This window comes from Cololabis saira, chromosome 2, assembly GCF_033807715.1.
Source record: "Cololabis saira isolate AMF1-May2022 chromosome 2, fColSai1.1, whole genome shotgun sequence".
NCBI lineage: Eukaryota > Metazoa > Chordata > Actinopteri > Beloniformes > Belonidae > Cololabis > Cololabis saira.
In genome coordinates this window covers 43,808,721-43,825,376 of record NC_084588.1, presented here as the reverse complement: position 1 = coordinate 43,825,376, position 16,656 = coordinate 43,808,721, and the positions used below count along the sequence as shown (strand labels likewise).

Genomic DNA, 16,656 nt, shown 5'->3' with positions numbered 1-16,656 from the left:
ATGTGTGTTGCTGTTTCCCATGAGATTTATTGTATATTAGTTTCATTGTCACAAGTATTTACTTGAAAAAGTCAGCAGTTCCTCTTTGCACACTGCTTTTTGGAGAGTATTTAGTACAAACAGCAGACTCAGTTGTTTTTTTCTTTTGCTTTCAGTTAGTGCTGGGCGGTATGACCAAAAATTTATATCACGGTATTTTTCAAAATTATATCGGTTTCACGGTATATCACAGATTTTTTTTTTTCATGCACAACTGGGTGTTAACCACATTTTCTAATGATTTGGAAAGGAATTGCTGCAGTAAATTGGCTTAGAATGGCCTATTTTACTGTCAAATCAAATAAAATAAATTTGATTTAGGCATGCTTTTCAAAGAAAAAAATCTTTTACAAAATTACAAGGTAGAAAATATTCAACATAAAACATAAACATAAAAAACTGAACATTTTTTAATTTCCCAGCATTATGTTGTTTTGGTTCCACCTCCTGGTGAATGTTAGGTAAAATTCTTATGTGGTTACTTTTTGGTTGGCCAACGATTTATGTTTGTGGCGCGCAACTGTTACGGGAGCGGCGAGTCTATTTCCTTATATTACAACGCCGTTATTAATTGTTCGGTTTTTTCCCACTTATTCCACCGAACACCGAAAGTGTTTTTTTTGCCATTTTCGGCGGAACAATTTCGGTTACCGAACAATCGGTGCATCACTACTGCTAAACAGTCCCCTCACAAACAGTGTCCAGCGGCGCTACGTTCCGCCACGCGGCGTTCCCAACATTGTGTACGCTACTGTACATACTCACCGGTATTACGGTATATGAAAAAATCATATCATAAGAAAAATAAACACCAGTATTCGGTATGAACCAGTATACCGCCCAGCACTACTTTCAGTTTCTAAATACTAAATAAAGCCCAGCTGAGGATCAGTATGTAAAGTGTGCTTTAGACACTCAGCCAACAAGGCCTCTAAAGTTGCAGGATAAGTTCTTGCACAACTGCAGTTCAAAGCTTGATCATGAATATTCACAGCATAGAGATTATCTGAATGGTAATTTCAGTATGTCATGCTTTCAAACGTCAAACATGATCCAGAAGATGTGCTTTTCTTCCATTTGTGGTTAACTGAGCGGTGGTTATTAGAGGGTACTTCCAGCATGGATGGGAACAATGATGCTCGCCCATTTGTAAATGACCGGGATGAAGAGGAGAGCAGAGCCGAGGACTGACACCAGGAGGAAGGCCCACAAAAACACTCGGTCCAGAACCTGGGCTACAAATTTCCAGTCCTGCACCACCTGCAGCAAAGGAGAACCATGTGTCATTCTCCAAACACATATTCCATCCTCTTTAATCACAGCATGCGTTTACATGCACTCAATAACCCTTTTAAAACCCGAATATTGGCAATAATCCGAATTTGCACGGCCATGTAAACACCAATAACCCCTTTGAATAACCTGAATTTGCTCATATTCCGGTTTTTAAAAACCCAAATATGACCCCTGGATTACTCCTTTTAAAACCCGAATATTCGGTCATATAAACGCCTAACGGAATATCCTGATAAAAAGGAACAGGAATTTGTTTTCTGCGCATGCTCTGTTTGCAAGGAATCCTGGTCTTTTGAGTCCAGGAAGTTCTTATAAACACGGCAAAACCATGGGCGAAACGCAAGACCACGCCACACTTTTGGAGTGAGGAGGAGACTAATCACTTCATAAATGTAATGAAGGATAAGAACATTTTGGCATTTGTAGACGGTAGAAAATACTGGGATAGCGAGATTTACAAGAAGGTGAGCGAAAAGTTGCGCCAAGCAGCATTTGTTTTGAATTTGGATACAGGAAGAGGAAGCGGAAATGACGCTAATTGCGTCATCATGTCCGCGCGTCGCTGGTTTGATCGGGATATCCCGAATGATTAATTACTATGTATACAGGGATAACCCTGTTTGCTCACGCATGTAAACGGAATATTCCGAATGTTTCTGTAACCGGAATATTAGCAATAACCCGAATTTTGACTGCATGTAAACGTAGTAACAGTCTTGTTAGACAAATCAAACTCACCTCTCTGACCTGGTTTTCTTTTACGACATGCATGGATATGTAGCGAATAGACTCCAAAGCTGCTTGGAGGTTTTTGTGGGTGTATAGGAGAGGCATACGCTCAGATTTTGGGTCCTTCATCCTCCCAAGTTCTCCAGGTCTTCCAGCCCTGCTCAATCGAGCTGTGGCGTAACGGTCCACATGTCCTCGCATGCATAGCAGTTTGGGCAGTCGATGGAGGAAAATCCTCCTAACCCATGGTGCCATGCCATGATGTGTAGAAGAAGAGCGGTGGTGAATGTTTATGGCAAAGACAGTTATGACAATGGAGAGAGTGACAAAGATCATGGTGAAGACCAGGTACTCCCCAATAAGAGGGATCGTCTTCGAAGAGGAGGGGATGATCTCCTCAATGACCAAGAGGAAGACGGTGAGTGACACCAGCACTGACGTGCAGAGGGAGATCTTCTCACCACCGTTTGAGGGCAGATAGAACACAAGAATGGTGAGAAAAGACAGGCCAATGCAGGGAATGATGAGGAAGAGGGTGTAAAAAAGAGGCAACCTGCGGATAATAAAGAAGTAGGTGATGGTGGGATAGAAAGTGCTCCCATCAGTCCTCACACCACGGCTACCGGTGGCCGTTACGATCTCCCATTCACCATTGTCAAAGTAGTCCTGTTTGTCCACATGAAAGTCCTCTAGAATTATGTCCACCTGTTAAATATATCATGAAAATGTCATGCTGGTCGCTGATTGTAACTGATGGTAACCAATTATGCACATATGGAACAGAAACTTACCTGGGAGCCATCGTAGGTCCAAGATCCAAACTTCATTGAACAGTTCTGGAGGTCAAAAGGGAAGAAGGTGACGTCAATGGTGCAAGCTGACTTGTAATTGGCTGGTGGAGTCCATGATATGGTTCCATCATACTTAACAATTGCCTTGGTGACAGTTCCCTCAAAACGTCCATCTGAACTGTAAAGAGGAACGTGCAAAGTTTTCAGGCTTTTATATATATATAAATGTTACAACTCTGATGCAAATCAGGTAGGATTTAATAAGAAAGCTGCATTTTTGACGGATTTCTATCTTGAAAAAGTCTCCTAAGTGTGACTTTTTTAGAACATTTTAGATCTAAACGCTCTATGATCGCAGGAATCGGTGCCAGATGAGACCATGTGTCTTTTTAGAATATGAGCCCTGGAGTAAACGGATTTAAATGAACATGAGGACGTGTAGAAACGACAAGTACCACTTGAAGGACTCCTTAGCATACCAGTTTCTCATTCAGGACAAGTCTCACTCCAGTGGAGGGGATTCAGGGTTCAGTATGAAATAAAATAAAATAAAAGCAAGAGCATTTAAAAAAAAATGCACACTATAAAAAAGAGAGAACTAATATTTACAGACACAAAGCTACTGTATTGCCCCTCATCCAACACTCTTGACTTTTGTTAAGTTCAGCCTTGACAACCTTGGAAAAGACTCTCTCTCTAATAGATGGTCCAAACAAATTAGTCTCATGAAAGGTCCAAAAAGAAACAAAACTGATGGATTCTCTTAAACATAAGATATTATTTCCACTCCCTGGACTCGTTTCTCGTGAGGTTCCTTCTTGAGTAAATATGGGAAATTCTTGACTGGAAATTCTTCTTGAAACTGTTCCTTTATGATATTATCACAGTCTTTGGTTGACCTGTGCAAGAAAAAACCCTTTGCCCACACTATTCTTTAATCAGCTACAACAAAACCCCTCTTTCTTCAGATGGTCTATTAATGCTCCAGTCCATTATTGCACCCTTTCCTTTCCTTTACTGCAACTTATATTCTCTTAGAATCTTGAATCTTGAATCTTTATCTTTATTTCGGCTTGTACACACGTTTTACAAAATAAGATGAAAAGGTAATAAAAAAAAAACATTTCCTTTGCCGAAAAGGTGTAGGCTGAAGCCGTAGCTTATAGTGCCTACCCTATAGTGCCTATAGTATTATATTTAATAAAGAGATTATTCGATGGTTTATAATAGTCAGATCTGTTAATTATCCTTAACGCTCTTTTCTGTAACAGGAAAATAGGGTTTGTATTTGTTTTATAGGTGTTACCCCATACCTCCACACAATAAGTCATGTATGGAACTTTGAGTGAGTTATACATCAAAAACTGTGCTCTTTGACAGAAAAAATAATTTGTTTTATTTAATATTGCTAGGGTTTTGGACATTTTTGATTTTACACTATTTATATGTGATTTCCAGCTAAGTTTATCATCAATTATTACCCCCAGGAACTTATTTTCGTATACTCTTTCTATTTCCATACAGGAAATAGAAAGAGTATATGAAAATAAGTTACCCTTAGAACAGGGTCGTTTAGATAAAGCGGGGAAAATCAGTATCAGTCTTTTGGCATCTTCTGCAAAAAAGACATAGATTTTTGCAGTTATAAACATACAACCAAATCAACGTTGTGATTAATCCCCTAAAAAGAGTTCAGAATGAAAACAAAGCATAGTGTTTGGTATGTTGTGAATGAACGGTACATGTGGTGACGTCAGTGATCACGTTGTGGCTGTGCAGCACACCAATGACAGATAACAGCATCACCATATCAGGACACTGACTCAGGAACAGGGCAACTTAGGTTAACAAGATACTGGAATCGCAAAACAAAATGAAGGACATGCTGCACACATACTGTTTACTGTTTAGTAGACAAACAGTTCAGCCAGTTTGCATAATATATATTTATCATCCTTTCTTGTGTTTAAGTGTCCTTCCTCTTATAACATAACCATCAATCAACATTTGGAAAACATAAAGTACGTGACATTGCATGACTTCCTTCCATACTGAGTGATACATACTTATCATACAGTACGACGTCTGGGAGCCATAATCTGTCAGATGGGACCCGGATCGTGGTGATTCCCAGGTAATCCCCAGGGTTCCATCTGAGCTTTCTGTCCATCCACTCCTATATAAAAGAGAAAAGGCTGACTCAATCAATATGCTCATTTGAATTATTGCGAATCCCGAGAAAGCTGATAAGGCTCTCATATCTGAATCAACACAGCTGGCTCAGCTTAACACAAGGGTAGAGTAAAAGGTTTTGGGGTTAAAAATAATCCATTTGACTTGGAATAAACTTTCCATGCAGGTGAATGATACCAGAAAAGAGGATAAACCTACATGTAAGCGTCAGGAGACTTTGCATTGCCTTTTCATTTCCCCTTTTTTCATGATATCATACATCAATGTGAGAGGAAGCAAATGACCTGAATCGCAGACTGTGGTCCCGAGGAATAATTCATACGATGTTTGACAGACAGGAAAAGCAAAACCATGAATAATGATGACAGGGGCAGTGGGAGGACGAGAGGAAGGTGTGTGTGTGAGTGTGTGTGGGTGGGTTGGTTGGGTGGGGAGGTGAGGGGCTGGGGATGGAGGCAGGTGCGTGGGCACAGGACCAAATCTGCTCAGAGAGATGAGAACTGTCAGGGAAATGCCACAGCCCAGAGTAAAAAGCCCGGTGGTGACGCATACGGCTTGTCTCTACATGCCATGTAAACACGAGCCTCTTTCAGACGACATCCACCACCAGTTAGTGACAGCGACAGCTTTACAGGTTCACCTGCATGTTATCTAAATGCAGAAAGTAATGTCGAATCAAAGAAAGATGAAGCTAGTATAGCTCGGCTTGCCTGCTTCATCCACACATTGGTTGTCATTAGCTGGTTTTTCTCGTCCTAGAATGAGAAAACAAAAATGACAATAATGACTGAAAAGGTTTTTTCAAGTTGAAAATTGTTAGATGTCGTAGCAAAACATTCAGAACCAGTGGTAATAATCAGTGCTCCCTTTAACCTCACCACATCAACTAGTTGGGAGATGGCCAGCCCGAACTTCACACAGATCGTCTGGTTGAGATATTCAACTGGACGAACCCATTTCTGGTAGCTTCCAAAGAGATATTTGAATAGCTTATCCTCTGCTTTTGCATGAGAAGAGAGTTTTGGAATCCCTAAAAGGAGTGAAGAAAACAAAAAGAAAAAAGATCACTGTTTATGCTTAGTTAATTCAGTAAATACAGAGTGCCTTTATCTTACTCAGAGATTTTGCACAGTTAACAAGAACTTGTTTTTTTACTATTTTCATACAATACTCCACATTCCTCTCAAAACATGTTTGATTCATCTTTAAACATAAAGTAGAGAGCTCACTGTAAGTGAATAATAAATATCCCTTTGAAACTTGTAGATACAGACACAGGCATTTAATATAGGATAATTGTGTGCCATCTGAGGAATTTTATTTAAAAAAATAGACTTCATCAACTTCCTGTATTCTTCCTTTCCCCCCTTTATCACCCTATAATGCCTTTTAACGGCACGCAAAGCCATCAGTTATTCTAGACATTAGAGGCACATTTCAAGGTGCATACTTTCTCATCCAAAACTGACTTCTGGCACATTATTCTTCACACAATTCCTGCAAATACAACTGGAGCAGCACCAATAATGGTAGTTTTCTATAGGGTCATCAGTCTTAAACGGTCTCCTCCTCTGCTTCGCCTAATTTCATCCACCAGCTTTCAGTAATATGTCCTGGAAATTTTTATGTGATGCCTGGGACAGAAAGTTAAAGAGCGATGAAAACATGCAAACAGAATAAAGACTCATTGTTGAATAATGTAAATGACACAGTGAATGCTCAATAAGGCTGAAAATTATAGAGAATATGCATGAAAACATTACTTCAATTTGATGATAGATGTTGGAGTTTTTGTATTTTGACCCTGGAAATTGTGTACATGCATTTGTAGGAATGACACGTAACAGCATAGATTAATGAAACGAGTTCACACTCAGTGTCAAACATTAACGTCTGTATTTATGAACACAACATGTGATGTCTTTTTGCAACAGGCACAGCTGCCCATAGTTCATAAAACTGCTTTAATGGGGTATTTTATCAGCTTGAGAGAATACAATCTGCAATGCAGTTACGTGGTGAACGGACCAGTTGACATTAGTGTAACTGTACAGTTGAAGAAGACCTCTGGTGCAGCGTAGAAGATAAGGTTTTAATTGAATTGGTCTAAAATACAGTTTGTACACTCAGCACTTTTTTAGGTATACGGGGTGAACCGTGGAAAGTGGCGGTTGAGCGTGACTTAACATAAATGAATTCACTCTGCATCTTAGACTGGCACAGTTACTAAAGTTACTGGAAATCTCCTTCAAGAATGGCCACGAAAGCTCGGTGTCACTCTCTCACTTTGTGTGGATCAATACAGAGGAAGCTACAACACCGTCGATCAATGATAGCGTGATCAGGAAATTCATCACCTTTATGTCTCATACCTGCTTGGCTGAAAAGCAACCATCGATAATCTGATGCTTTCCATTTTAATCATGGCTGATTTATGTATTGATAAATGGAAAGTATGTAGTCTGAAATGTAGTAATATGCAACATGGAGTATGTGCTATGAGCAGAAAGATAACATTGACGCATAATGCTGAGTAAAATTAATATTTTAAGCAGAATCATTGAGTCGAGGTTCACTGGAGAAAAAAACACATTAATATCAAGCATATTTAAATATATTTACTATGAGATGATCATGTTACAGATGCATACAGATGAGGAATAAATGGGAATAAATGAAAGGTGACAATTACCTATGAAAATGAAAATTGCAAAATAACCATGAAAAAAGGCCAAAAAGGGTTTCATGTTTAAAAAAAGAAAGACAGACAAAAACATACATTATCGACACAATTAGACAACAACAGTTTTCCTCTTGCCCTCATATCAACCAAAATGTCAAATTCACTTCAAAATAACAAACAACACAAACAAACTTGGAATCCTACATCTACTTTAACTTAAATGTATTTGCAGAGAGCGTAACTCCAGATAAGTCATGATCTCTCCACTAATTTCATTGTTTGTTAATATACATTTATTTATTTGTCTTCTAGTGCATAATGTCAAAAAATTATTTAGATAGAGGGATTTCAGTGTGTCAACGGCAAAGGAAAAACTAGACATCTACACTCACTGGCCACTTTATTATAGTAAAGTAGTGAGTATATCTATTATGGTGTACAACAAAGTCATTTGGGAATCCCTTGTTAAAACAACAACATGAATGTGCATTTACAAAATACCTCTTAATACTGTGCAAAAGAGAAGCTTGGAGCATCAACCTTGAAGAGAAAGTAATCTGGGATGAGCCACTAGACATGGAGATGCTGAATGTGGTCAGGCGAATGGTCTGGGGTACGATACATTTCTCTGCTTGACGTGGTCAATGTCAAAATGCCTTTGAAGTGGTTTGAGAAGGAAGGGTAACATTACAAACATGCAAAAAAAAAAAAAAGCTCAACTGTTGCAAAGTTTTTGGAATGTGTTATAGGCCTTGAATGCCAAAATGGGTGCAGATGAAATGACGAAAAACAATGACATATCTTGAGATAATCCTGTCTGCAAAGAAGTAAAAGCCAGAATAATGTGTAAAAATCACAGCATTGTTTAATTTGAGGTTTCATGATCTTGTCTTTGATCCTTTGTTTTTATTCCTCATGCCCACCTGCCGTTGTTGCTGTGTTTGACCATGTAGCACATTAGCTGCACATGTGCTAAGCTTTCTCCTTTACCTCATTATTTACCTCATGGAGTGCAGCTTTTTGATGCCATTTCTTTAAAATATATTTTTTTTATTGCTGTGCATATGACCATCATGTCACCCTTTAAAGCACTTTGATAACAAACTGCATGCTACTTGCAGCATCAATGATGTCAGATTTCTTTATCTACAAATGTCCATGCTAGTATTCATTTGTTTGAATGTCTCATTATCAATATACAATACTTTCTGCTCCATCCCTCAAACTCTGTAAGTCCTTGAATAAAGATTTGCATACTTTCTTTTTTATTCCAAAAAGAGAGGGTTTGCTTCTTCCTTTTCTTATTTAAATAAATAAATTAAATAACCTCTTTTCATGAACAGCTTCCATTGAACTACAATCATTGTTTGACAAAAGAAAAAGAAAATGGAAATCAAACCATCTTAGTAAATGTGAAAATGAATATGAAGAAGACAGTAACTGACACAGTAACTTTATGAGGCACTGGAAGTCCTTGAAAAACACTCACGCAGTGAGTGGCACAGGTGGCAGCAGCACAATAAAGGCAGCAGCAGCAGCAGCATGAGAGAGGTGGCTGCCCCTTGTGCTCCTGGCATCATAGTGGAACCGGTGCTGGATACACACAGCTGGTCCTTTGGGCATCTCAGAACTGCAAAATATCAAAAACAGAGGCTGCCTGAAAAAGAACTTGTCTGTAGAGTGAGAAAAACACCCGAGGGTAATGGCTTCAATAGTGATGCCTGTTTATCACATACACATGATGCAGTCTGTATATATTTATATATATACAGTATATATATACAGTATATATATACAGTATATGTATATATATATATATATATATATATATATATATATATATATATATATATATATATATATATATATATATATATGGGAGTATGCATTTTATGCCTTTATATTTAATATACAGAACAGAAACACAAGCCAAGATTAAGCCCTGCCTTCACTTTGCTAGCATAACCCTCTCAAAGGTAATCATTACATCCCAAATAAGAGCATGCCAATGCTGTAACCATACCTGTTCTGATTCCTTGGTATTAACACAGAACTCAGTGTGGCAGTCTTGACAACAGCGACAGTGCTGCTCTAGCACTCCTCCATTCCCTGCAGGTCCTTTTTTTTCCCACCTCTTACAGACACTGCTGCACTCCCTGCCGCCTCCAGTTGTGCACAGGCATCGGATTCTCATCTCTGCTTCCTCCTCCTGCTCCTCCTCCTCCTCCTTCTTAAAGGAGTCCGCCTCATCCCCTCCTCCGCAAGCAGCAGCCCCCTCCTTCAGCAAGCAGGCTGGTCACCGATCACAGGGAGGAATAGTTTCCCCCTTCGTGCAGCCACCCCACTGGCTCCACGTCTGCAGCGGATAACAGCTTTACATTTCATTTTTGTTTATCTGCATTACTTTTCCTATGTGACACATGTATTCAGCCAAGCTTCAAATACGTGTTATTTGATCATTGATCAAGGAAAGAAACGTTTAAGTGAGAGAATCTGTCATTTCAACATTAAATTACAGCACCTAATGGCAAGAAGACAGAAGAAAGAGCATCTCTGGGAGGCATCTTTGTCTTGCTGTGACGCAAGAGCAAGCAATGGTATTACACCAAAACTACTTTTATATGCATAAAGTATATTTTTATATTACTTAATTTATTATAACCTAAATCATCCAAAACTGTTTGAAATGGATGAAAACGTCAGAATAGTCTTGCCGTATTGTCCAGCATGAAAGGTCGAGACAAAATAGTCGTTCAAATGTAAAACTCCATAAAAGAAGAAGTCAGAATGACATCCATTCACCATCTACACCTGCCTGTTCCCACTCAGGATCTCGGGGGTCTGTAAAAGGCAGGGGTGCACCTTGGACAGGTAGCCAGTCCACCGCAGGGGCACACAAAGACAACCACACTCCTTTGGTTCATTTAGAATCACCATTAATGCCAGAGGTGTCAAGTAACGAAGTACAAATACTTCGTTACCTTACTTAAGTAGAAATTTTGGTTATCTATACTTCACTGGAGTAATTATTTTTCGACGACGACTTTTTACTTTTACTCCTTACATTTTTACGCAATTATCTGTACTTTTTACTTTTAAAAACAGCCTTGTTACTCTATTTAATTTCGGCCTTTAAAAAAAAACTATCCAGTTAAATTGCTCCATCCGGATAGAGTGAATTTGGTTGTGGTTGTTTCAGATGTTCTTGTCCAGTTTCGTTCTTACATCCGTTGCCCTCGGATTCCTGCAACTAAACTTGGATGTACATTCCAATAAAGGTTAGGATAAATGATAACATGCCTCTGAAGTTTGACTTTTTGCACCATTACAATACTTATAGGCAACTAGTCATCATATCTTCTACTCTCTGAAACACATGTTAATGCTCAATAGTACACATATATGGTTCTTTAATATATTTGCATTATACTAAGATGCATTCATTTTCAATGGCTTTTGTCCTTAATGGCTTTTTTCCCCCTTACATTACTTTTACTTTTATACTTTAAGTAGTTTTGAAATCAGTACTTTTATACTTTTACTTGAGTTGATACTTCAACTTCTACAGGAGTATTTTTAAACTCTAGTATCTATACTTCTACCTGAGTAATGAATGTGAATACTGAAGACACCTCTGATTACTGTAATGCAAACTCCACATATAAAAGCTCCAAACCAGGGACCTCCGTGCTATGAGGCAACGGCACTGATAGCACAGAGTTGAATTCATAACTCTCACTTCAAATTTAAACGTGTCAAAAAGGAGTCATACTTTTAACATTTTCAGATGAATTAGTTTTCTAGATCTCTCCTGGAAGAAATGGGCGCTGTGTGATTCAGACGAGAAAGGGACCATCCAGAATGTCTTCAGTCACACTTCTGTGATGGCAGCAATGTCCAATAATTTGTTGTTAAATTGCTTGCCTGTGTAAATAAAGGTTAAATAAAAATAAATAAATAAATGTCCAAGTGTATTGGGGTGTTATGAAGCTCAGTCAGGCTTCCTTTAGCTCCTCCCCCGTACTTGGGTGTTGTCTCTCTTTATTAGTTTATTGTAACGCAGACGTGGTGTGTTACATAACTGCTTCCTATTTTCCAACGTGTTTATAATAAGTGAACTTTATTTTACACATTCCAGGCGGACGAGGAGAGGAATTAGCTCTGTGCATCAACACATCTTCCCGACTTCCCGACATCTTCCAGACTCAGTAAGTTATGAGTGTTTGTAGTGCTGTACCCAGGCGAAGGAGGAAGGACACTTCCACCAAGGACCCCAGCACAATCATTTTAATTTTAAATTTCCCAGGTTTTAGATTGTTTGTTAATAAAACTATGTTTTTATTGACTCGACAGTCTCTGCCTCCTCAAACGTGAACCTGAGTTCCCTTTTCTTTGGTTCTCAGTTCATGGCATGTACTTTCAGGTCTTGGTGTGCCAGTCCCCAGGTGGCGTTGTTGGCCTTTATTCTTCTTTTCTTTTACACATATAATCACCCTGCTCTGCCACACAGGAAAGATTTCTCAACAAGACAATGCAAAACAACTGTCTGCACATTGTTATAAAGGCATGAGTGAGCAGGAAGAGGGTACTGGTCTGTCCTGACCTCCACAGAGAATACATGGAGAATTCATAGATATTTAAAAATAAGAATAAAAAACTAACAATAACTCTGAACTACTGCGCACATTAGGATGTGTTGGCAGGAACAGTGGGACAAATTAATGTCTGACATGATTTGTATCCTCAATGGCAGAAAGTGATGCAGGCTTGTCGTGCAAAATTTGGTGTGTATTAGTAGATGGTTATATATTTCTATAAGTTGGCTATATATATATATATATGTGTGTGTGTGTGTGTGTGTGTGTGTGTGTGTGTGTGAGTGTGTGATAGATAGATAGATAGATAGATAGATAGATAGATAGATAGATAGATAGATAGATAGATAGATAGATAGATAGATAGATAGATAGATAGATAGATAGATAGATAGATAGATAGATAGATAGATAGATAGATAGATAGATAGATAGATAGATAGATAGATAGATAGATAGATAGATAGATAGATAGATAGATAGATAGATAGATAGATAGATAGATTCATGTTGAAATGTTAATAGTTAACCCCTCTGTGGTCTTTTGGTCAAATTGACCCATGTTCACTTTTCTTTTATATCAAAAATATGATTTTCTTCCACATAACTGCCTCTGTTACACTCATTTCAAATAAAATTGATCACTACTTGCATTGAATTATGGATATTTTATTCAATTTCTCCCCTCCTGTGATATTCAATTTGACCCACCAACCACTGGCTGGTGCTGGGTGGTGATCCAAACATTTGAAATGATTTAATTTCATTTTCACATATACCAGTCTGTGATAATCCATCCATTTATATGCCTCTGAGTTTAACTATAGTCAAAATAATTCAGAATTTCTGCTTATTTTTATTAAAAAATTAGGTATAATTTTATGTAAATGAGGTCTATTGACCATACATTCCAAAAATAAGTGTAAAATTGGTGGTAATGAGTTGGAGTGAAGTTGACTAACTAGGTGAAACACAGAATTGGGTGATAATTTTAGCTACATGCATGATAATTAAAGCTAAATGCTTTACAACCAGTCAAACAACAAAGGGAACAGTGAACTTAAAAGTAACAATAGAAAACTAGAAGAACTACTAGAAAACACAGTGAACTGAAAGAGTTTGAGTTTTCTTAAAAAGTTATTTTTTTGCATACTTGTGTCTGTGAAATTTCTGTCTATGACAACTTTGTATTTAAAAGCATCTAGGCTATAGTTCTATAGGTAGATATCATGGCACTGTTCAAGCAGTTCAACCCCCCCACCCCCTTTCTCTAGCCAGTTGTGTCCCCCCCGTGTTCTAATAATATACTCAGCAGTGACGCTCGAACGTTCTGCTATCGATTAGTCGGACTGCCAGTGGCTGCGTGTAGCGGGTCTGTCTTGTAACTGCGGCTCTAACGAGTCACTTTAACAACATCATTTACTAAGATTTCACATGCACAAACACAATTGCATATAAAGTAAAGACATTACATACAAGTATATTCTTCTTTATGTGGCTATGATTGCCGATAGAGGTGTCGTTGAAAACAGGCAGCACTTCTCATAATCCTTCACACTGATGACTGTGACAGTAAATCTGGCAATAATCTCTTTATAAATAACATTACTATTGTGATTGAACTGCCACCATAGTGCACGTAGATTCACAGGAGGACTTTCTTATGGCATACGGGCTATCGGTTTTAGATCCCAGCACCGGAAAAGTCGGGAGTTTTGCCAAACTTTGCCTAAACGAAAGTTTAGGCAAAGGCTGTAGTTATATGTAGTTATGTGTGTGTTTATACACTCCCCAGCACATCATTGGGGTCTGCTTCAGAGAGCTGGTTATGTAAACAGGTTATGTAAACACAGAGGTCTTGTTTCACAAAGGGAGGTTACTTCACTCCGAGCAAGAGTTTGCATTTGAACCGGTTTTAGAAACTGAGTGTTGTTTTTTGTTTCGTTTTCTTTTGTCACAGTTCATTTACATGATCTTATTCTTCCTTACATATCACAGATATCGCCCACAGTGTGGCCATGCTTTACTCAAAATACCTTCTGTCATGTTTGCAAAGTCAATTTTCTTAATAATGACAGAGATACTGAACATACCCTAATGTATATGATAAGAATATCTTATATTAAATATATGTAGGATATATTTTTCAGTCAACTGATACTTAATTCTATTCATTTCAGATGGGGCTGATCTGTTGCTGCAGTGCTTTGCTGCTGCTCCTTCTCACTCCCAGATCATGTGAAGGTGGAAACATCTTGGTCGTTCCTATCGACGGAAGCCATTGGATCAACATGGATATTCTACTTCAAGCTCTGCACTCCAGAGGACACAAAATAACTATCGTGCGGTCCAGCAAAAGCTGGTACATCAAGGATAAGTCCTCTTATTACGATTCCTACACAGTTCCTGTGGAGAGAACCCTGGACAAGACGTTCATCTCTAAAATTGTGTTTGAGAACATACAATTTGAACGAGGTGCCCTCCCCTTCACAAGTTTCCTCCAGTCATCTATTGGGGTGTTGGGAAAGTTAACTGAGGCTCACGGAGCTATAGGTGAGTTTGCCTCAGCTACGCTGGATGATTCAAAGTTGATAAAAACCTTAAACGAGAGCAAGTTTGACCTGATGCTCACTGACCCTTGCTGGGGAGTTGGAGTTATTTTGGCCAAATATTTGAACCTTCCTTTGGTTTATAATGTTCGCTGGTTGATACCCCAAGAGGCTCATCTTGCCATCGCTCCATCACCCGTATCCTACGTTCCTATAATAGGATCTGGAAACACTGATAAAATGACCTTCTTTCAGAGAGTTAAAAACATGATCTTATATTTAATAAACCAGTTGCAAAACAGTTTAATAGTTAAGCAAGTATACCAACCAATATGCGACAAATATCTTGGTCCTGATTATAATTTTAATCAGATATTGGTTGATGCAGACATTTGGCTGATGAGAGTGGATTTTGTGTTTGACTATCCACGGCCCACAATGCCTAATGTTGTGTACATGGGAGGGTTCCAGTGTAAACCTGCAAAACCTCTTCCTGAACATCTGGAGGAGTTTGTGCAGAGTTCTGGAGAGCACGGAGTCATCATCATGTCTCTGGGAACATTCGTTAGTGAACTTCCTGATGACGTGGCAGATGAGATTGCTGCAACTTTTGCTAAATTACCACAGAAAGTCATCTGGAGGTATAAAGGAAAGAGACCTGCCACCCTGGGCAACAACACTCTGGTGGTGGACTGGATGCCACAGAATGACCTCTTAGGACATCCAAAGATAAAGCTGTTTGTGGCTCACGGAGGAACAAACGGAGTCCAAGAAGCCATGTATCACGGAATTCCAGTTGTGGGTCTGCCCTTGTTTTTTGACCAGTATGACAACCTTCTCCGTCTGCAAGAGAGAGGAGTTGCTAAAACTCTCTCAATAGCTACAGTGGACAAAGATGACAACTTCCTGAAGGCCGTACAGGAAGTCCTAAACGATCCCTCTTACAGGATGAACATGCAGAGACTCTCCAGACTGCACAGAGATCAGCCAATGAACCCGCTGGACACAGCTCTCTTCTGGATCGAATTCGTCATGAGACACAAAGGTGCTGCTCACCTGAAAGCCCAGTGTTACAAAATGTCCTGGTTCACGTACCACTCTGTAGATGTAGTTCTGTTCCTGACTGGAGCGCTGCTGCTCATGCTTTTATGCTCCTTCATTTTCATCAGGTGTTTATGGAATGTGATGTGTAAGCAGAAAGTGAAACGCAACTAATGATGCAACAGATATATGTGAAAAGTTATTTGCTTGTAGTTTAATCATGTTTTTTTTTTAAACTACAAAAAAAAATCATCTCTTGTAGTGGGTCTTACATGTAAGAAAATACATCCTCAGACAACCAATGACATATAACTTCTACCATGCTATTATCTATTTTACAAAAGTAAAGCCAAAATAGAAATAAAAATGGATAAACGTGTGGGCAGTACTAAGTACGCCCATGATTTATTAGTTCCTGAAACCATCGTTGGTTGCAGCAATACCTTGAAGGAATTTCCTGTAACACTGCTTCCATCCATTGAAGTTTTTGGTTTTTGCTCGTGCACATCTCCTGAGGGCCTGCCACAACATTTCAGTTGAGTCCAAGTCGGGACTCTGACTTGGCCATTCAAAAGCCTCGAAGCTTTTCAGCCATGCTGATGTTAATTTGTTTCAGATCCCTGTCCTGTTACATGAACCATTTCATTCGGAAAAAAAAAACTGTAGTTGTTGGACTGGTGGCCTTACATGTGTCTAGAATATTGTGGTAAACACAGCAGAACACGGTCCGTTCGAAGACT

The 16,656-nt window shown here is 38.8% G+C and overlaps 2 protein-coding genes across 2 annotated transcripts; one reads left to right on the top strand and one right to left on the bottom strand.

Annotated features, from left to right (window-relative positions):
* Positions 1-442: 442 nt before the first annotated feature.
* Positions 443-9,905, bottom strand: chrna5 (cholinergic receptor, nicotinic, alpha 5). Its single transcript, XM_061711300.1, has 8 exons — positions 9,755-9,905; positions 9,221-9,361; positions 5,927-6,078; positions 5,759-5,803; positions 4,922-5,031; positions 2,856-3,033; positions 2,074-2,769; positions 443-1,299 (listed from the first exon to the last, which is right to left on the bottom strand). Exons 2-8 carry the CDS (start codon positions 9,309-9,311, stop codon positions 1,141-1,143), a joined length of 1,431 nt encoding a protein of 476 aa, XP_061567284.1. The 5' UTR covers positions 9,312-9,361; positions 9,755-9,905; the 3' UTR covers positions 443-1,140.
* A 1,931-nt stretch (positions 9,906-11,836) lies between these two features.
* On the top strand, positions 11,837-16,206 carry LOC133421619 (UDP-glucuronosyltransferase 2C1-like). The gene is made up of 2 exons (XM_061711287.1): positions 11,837-11,939; positions 14,507-16,206. The coding sequence occupies exon 2, from the start codon at positions 14,507-14,509 to the stop codon at positions 16,088-16,090; it is 1,584 nt and encodes a 527-aa protein (XP_061567271.1). The 5' UTR covers positions 11,837-11,939; the 3' UTR covers positions 16,091-16,206.
* Positions 16,207-16,656: the final 450 nt, after the last annotated feature.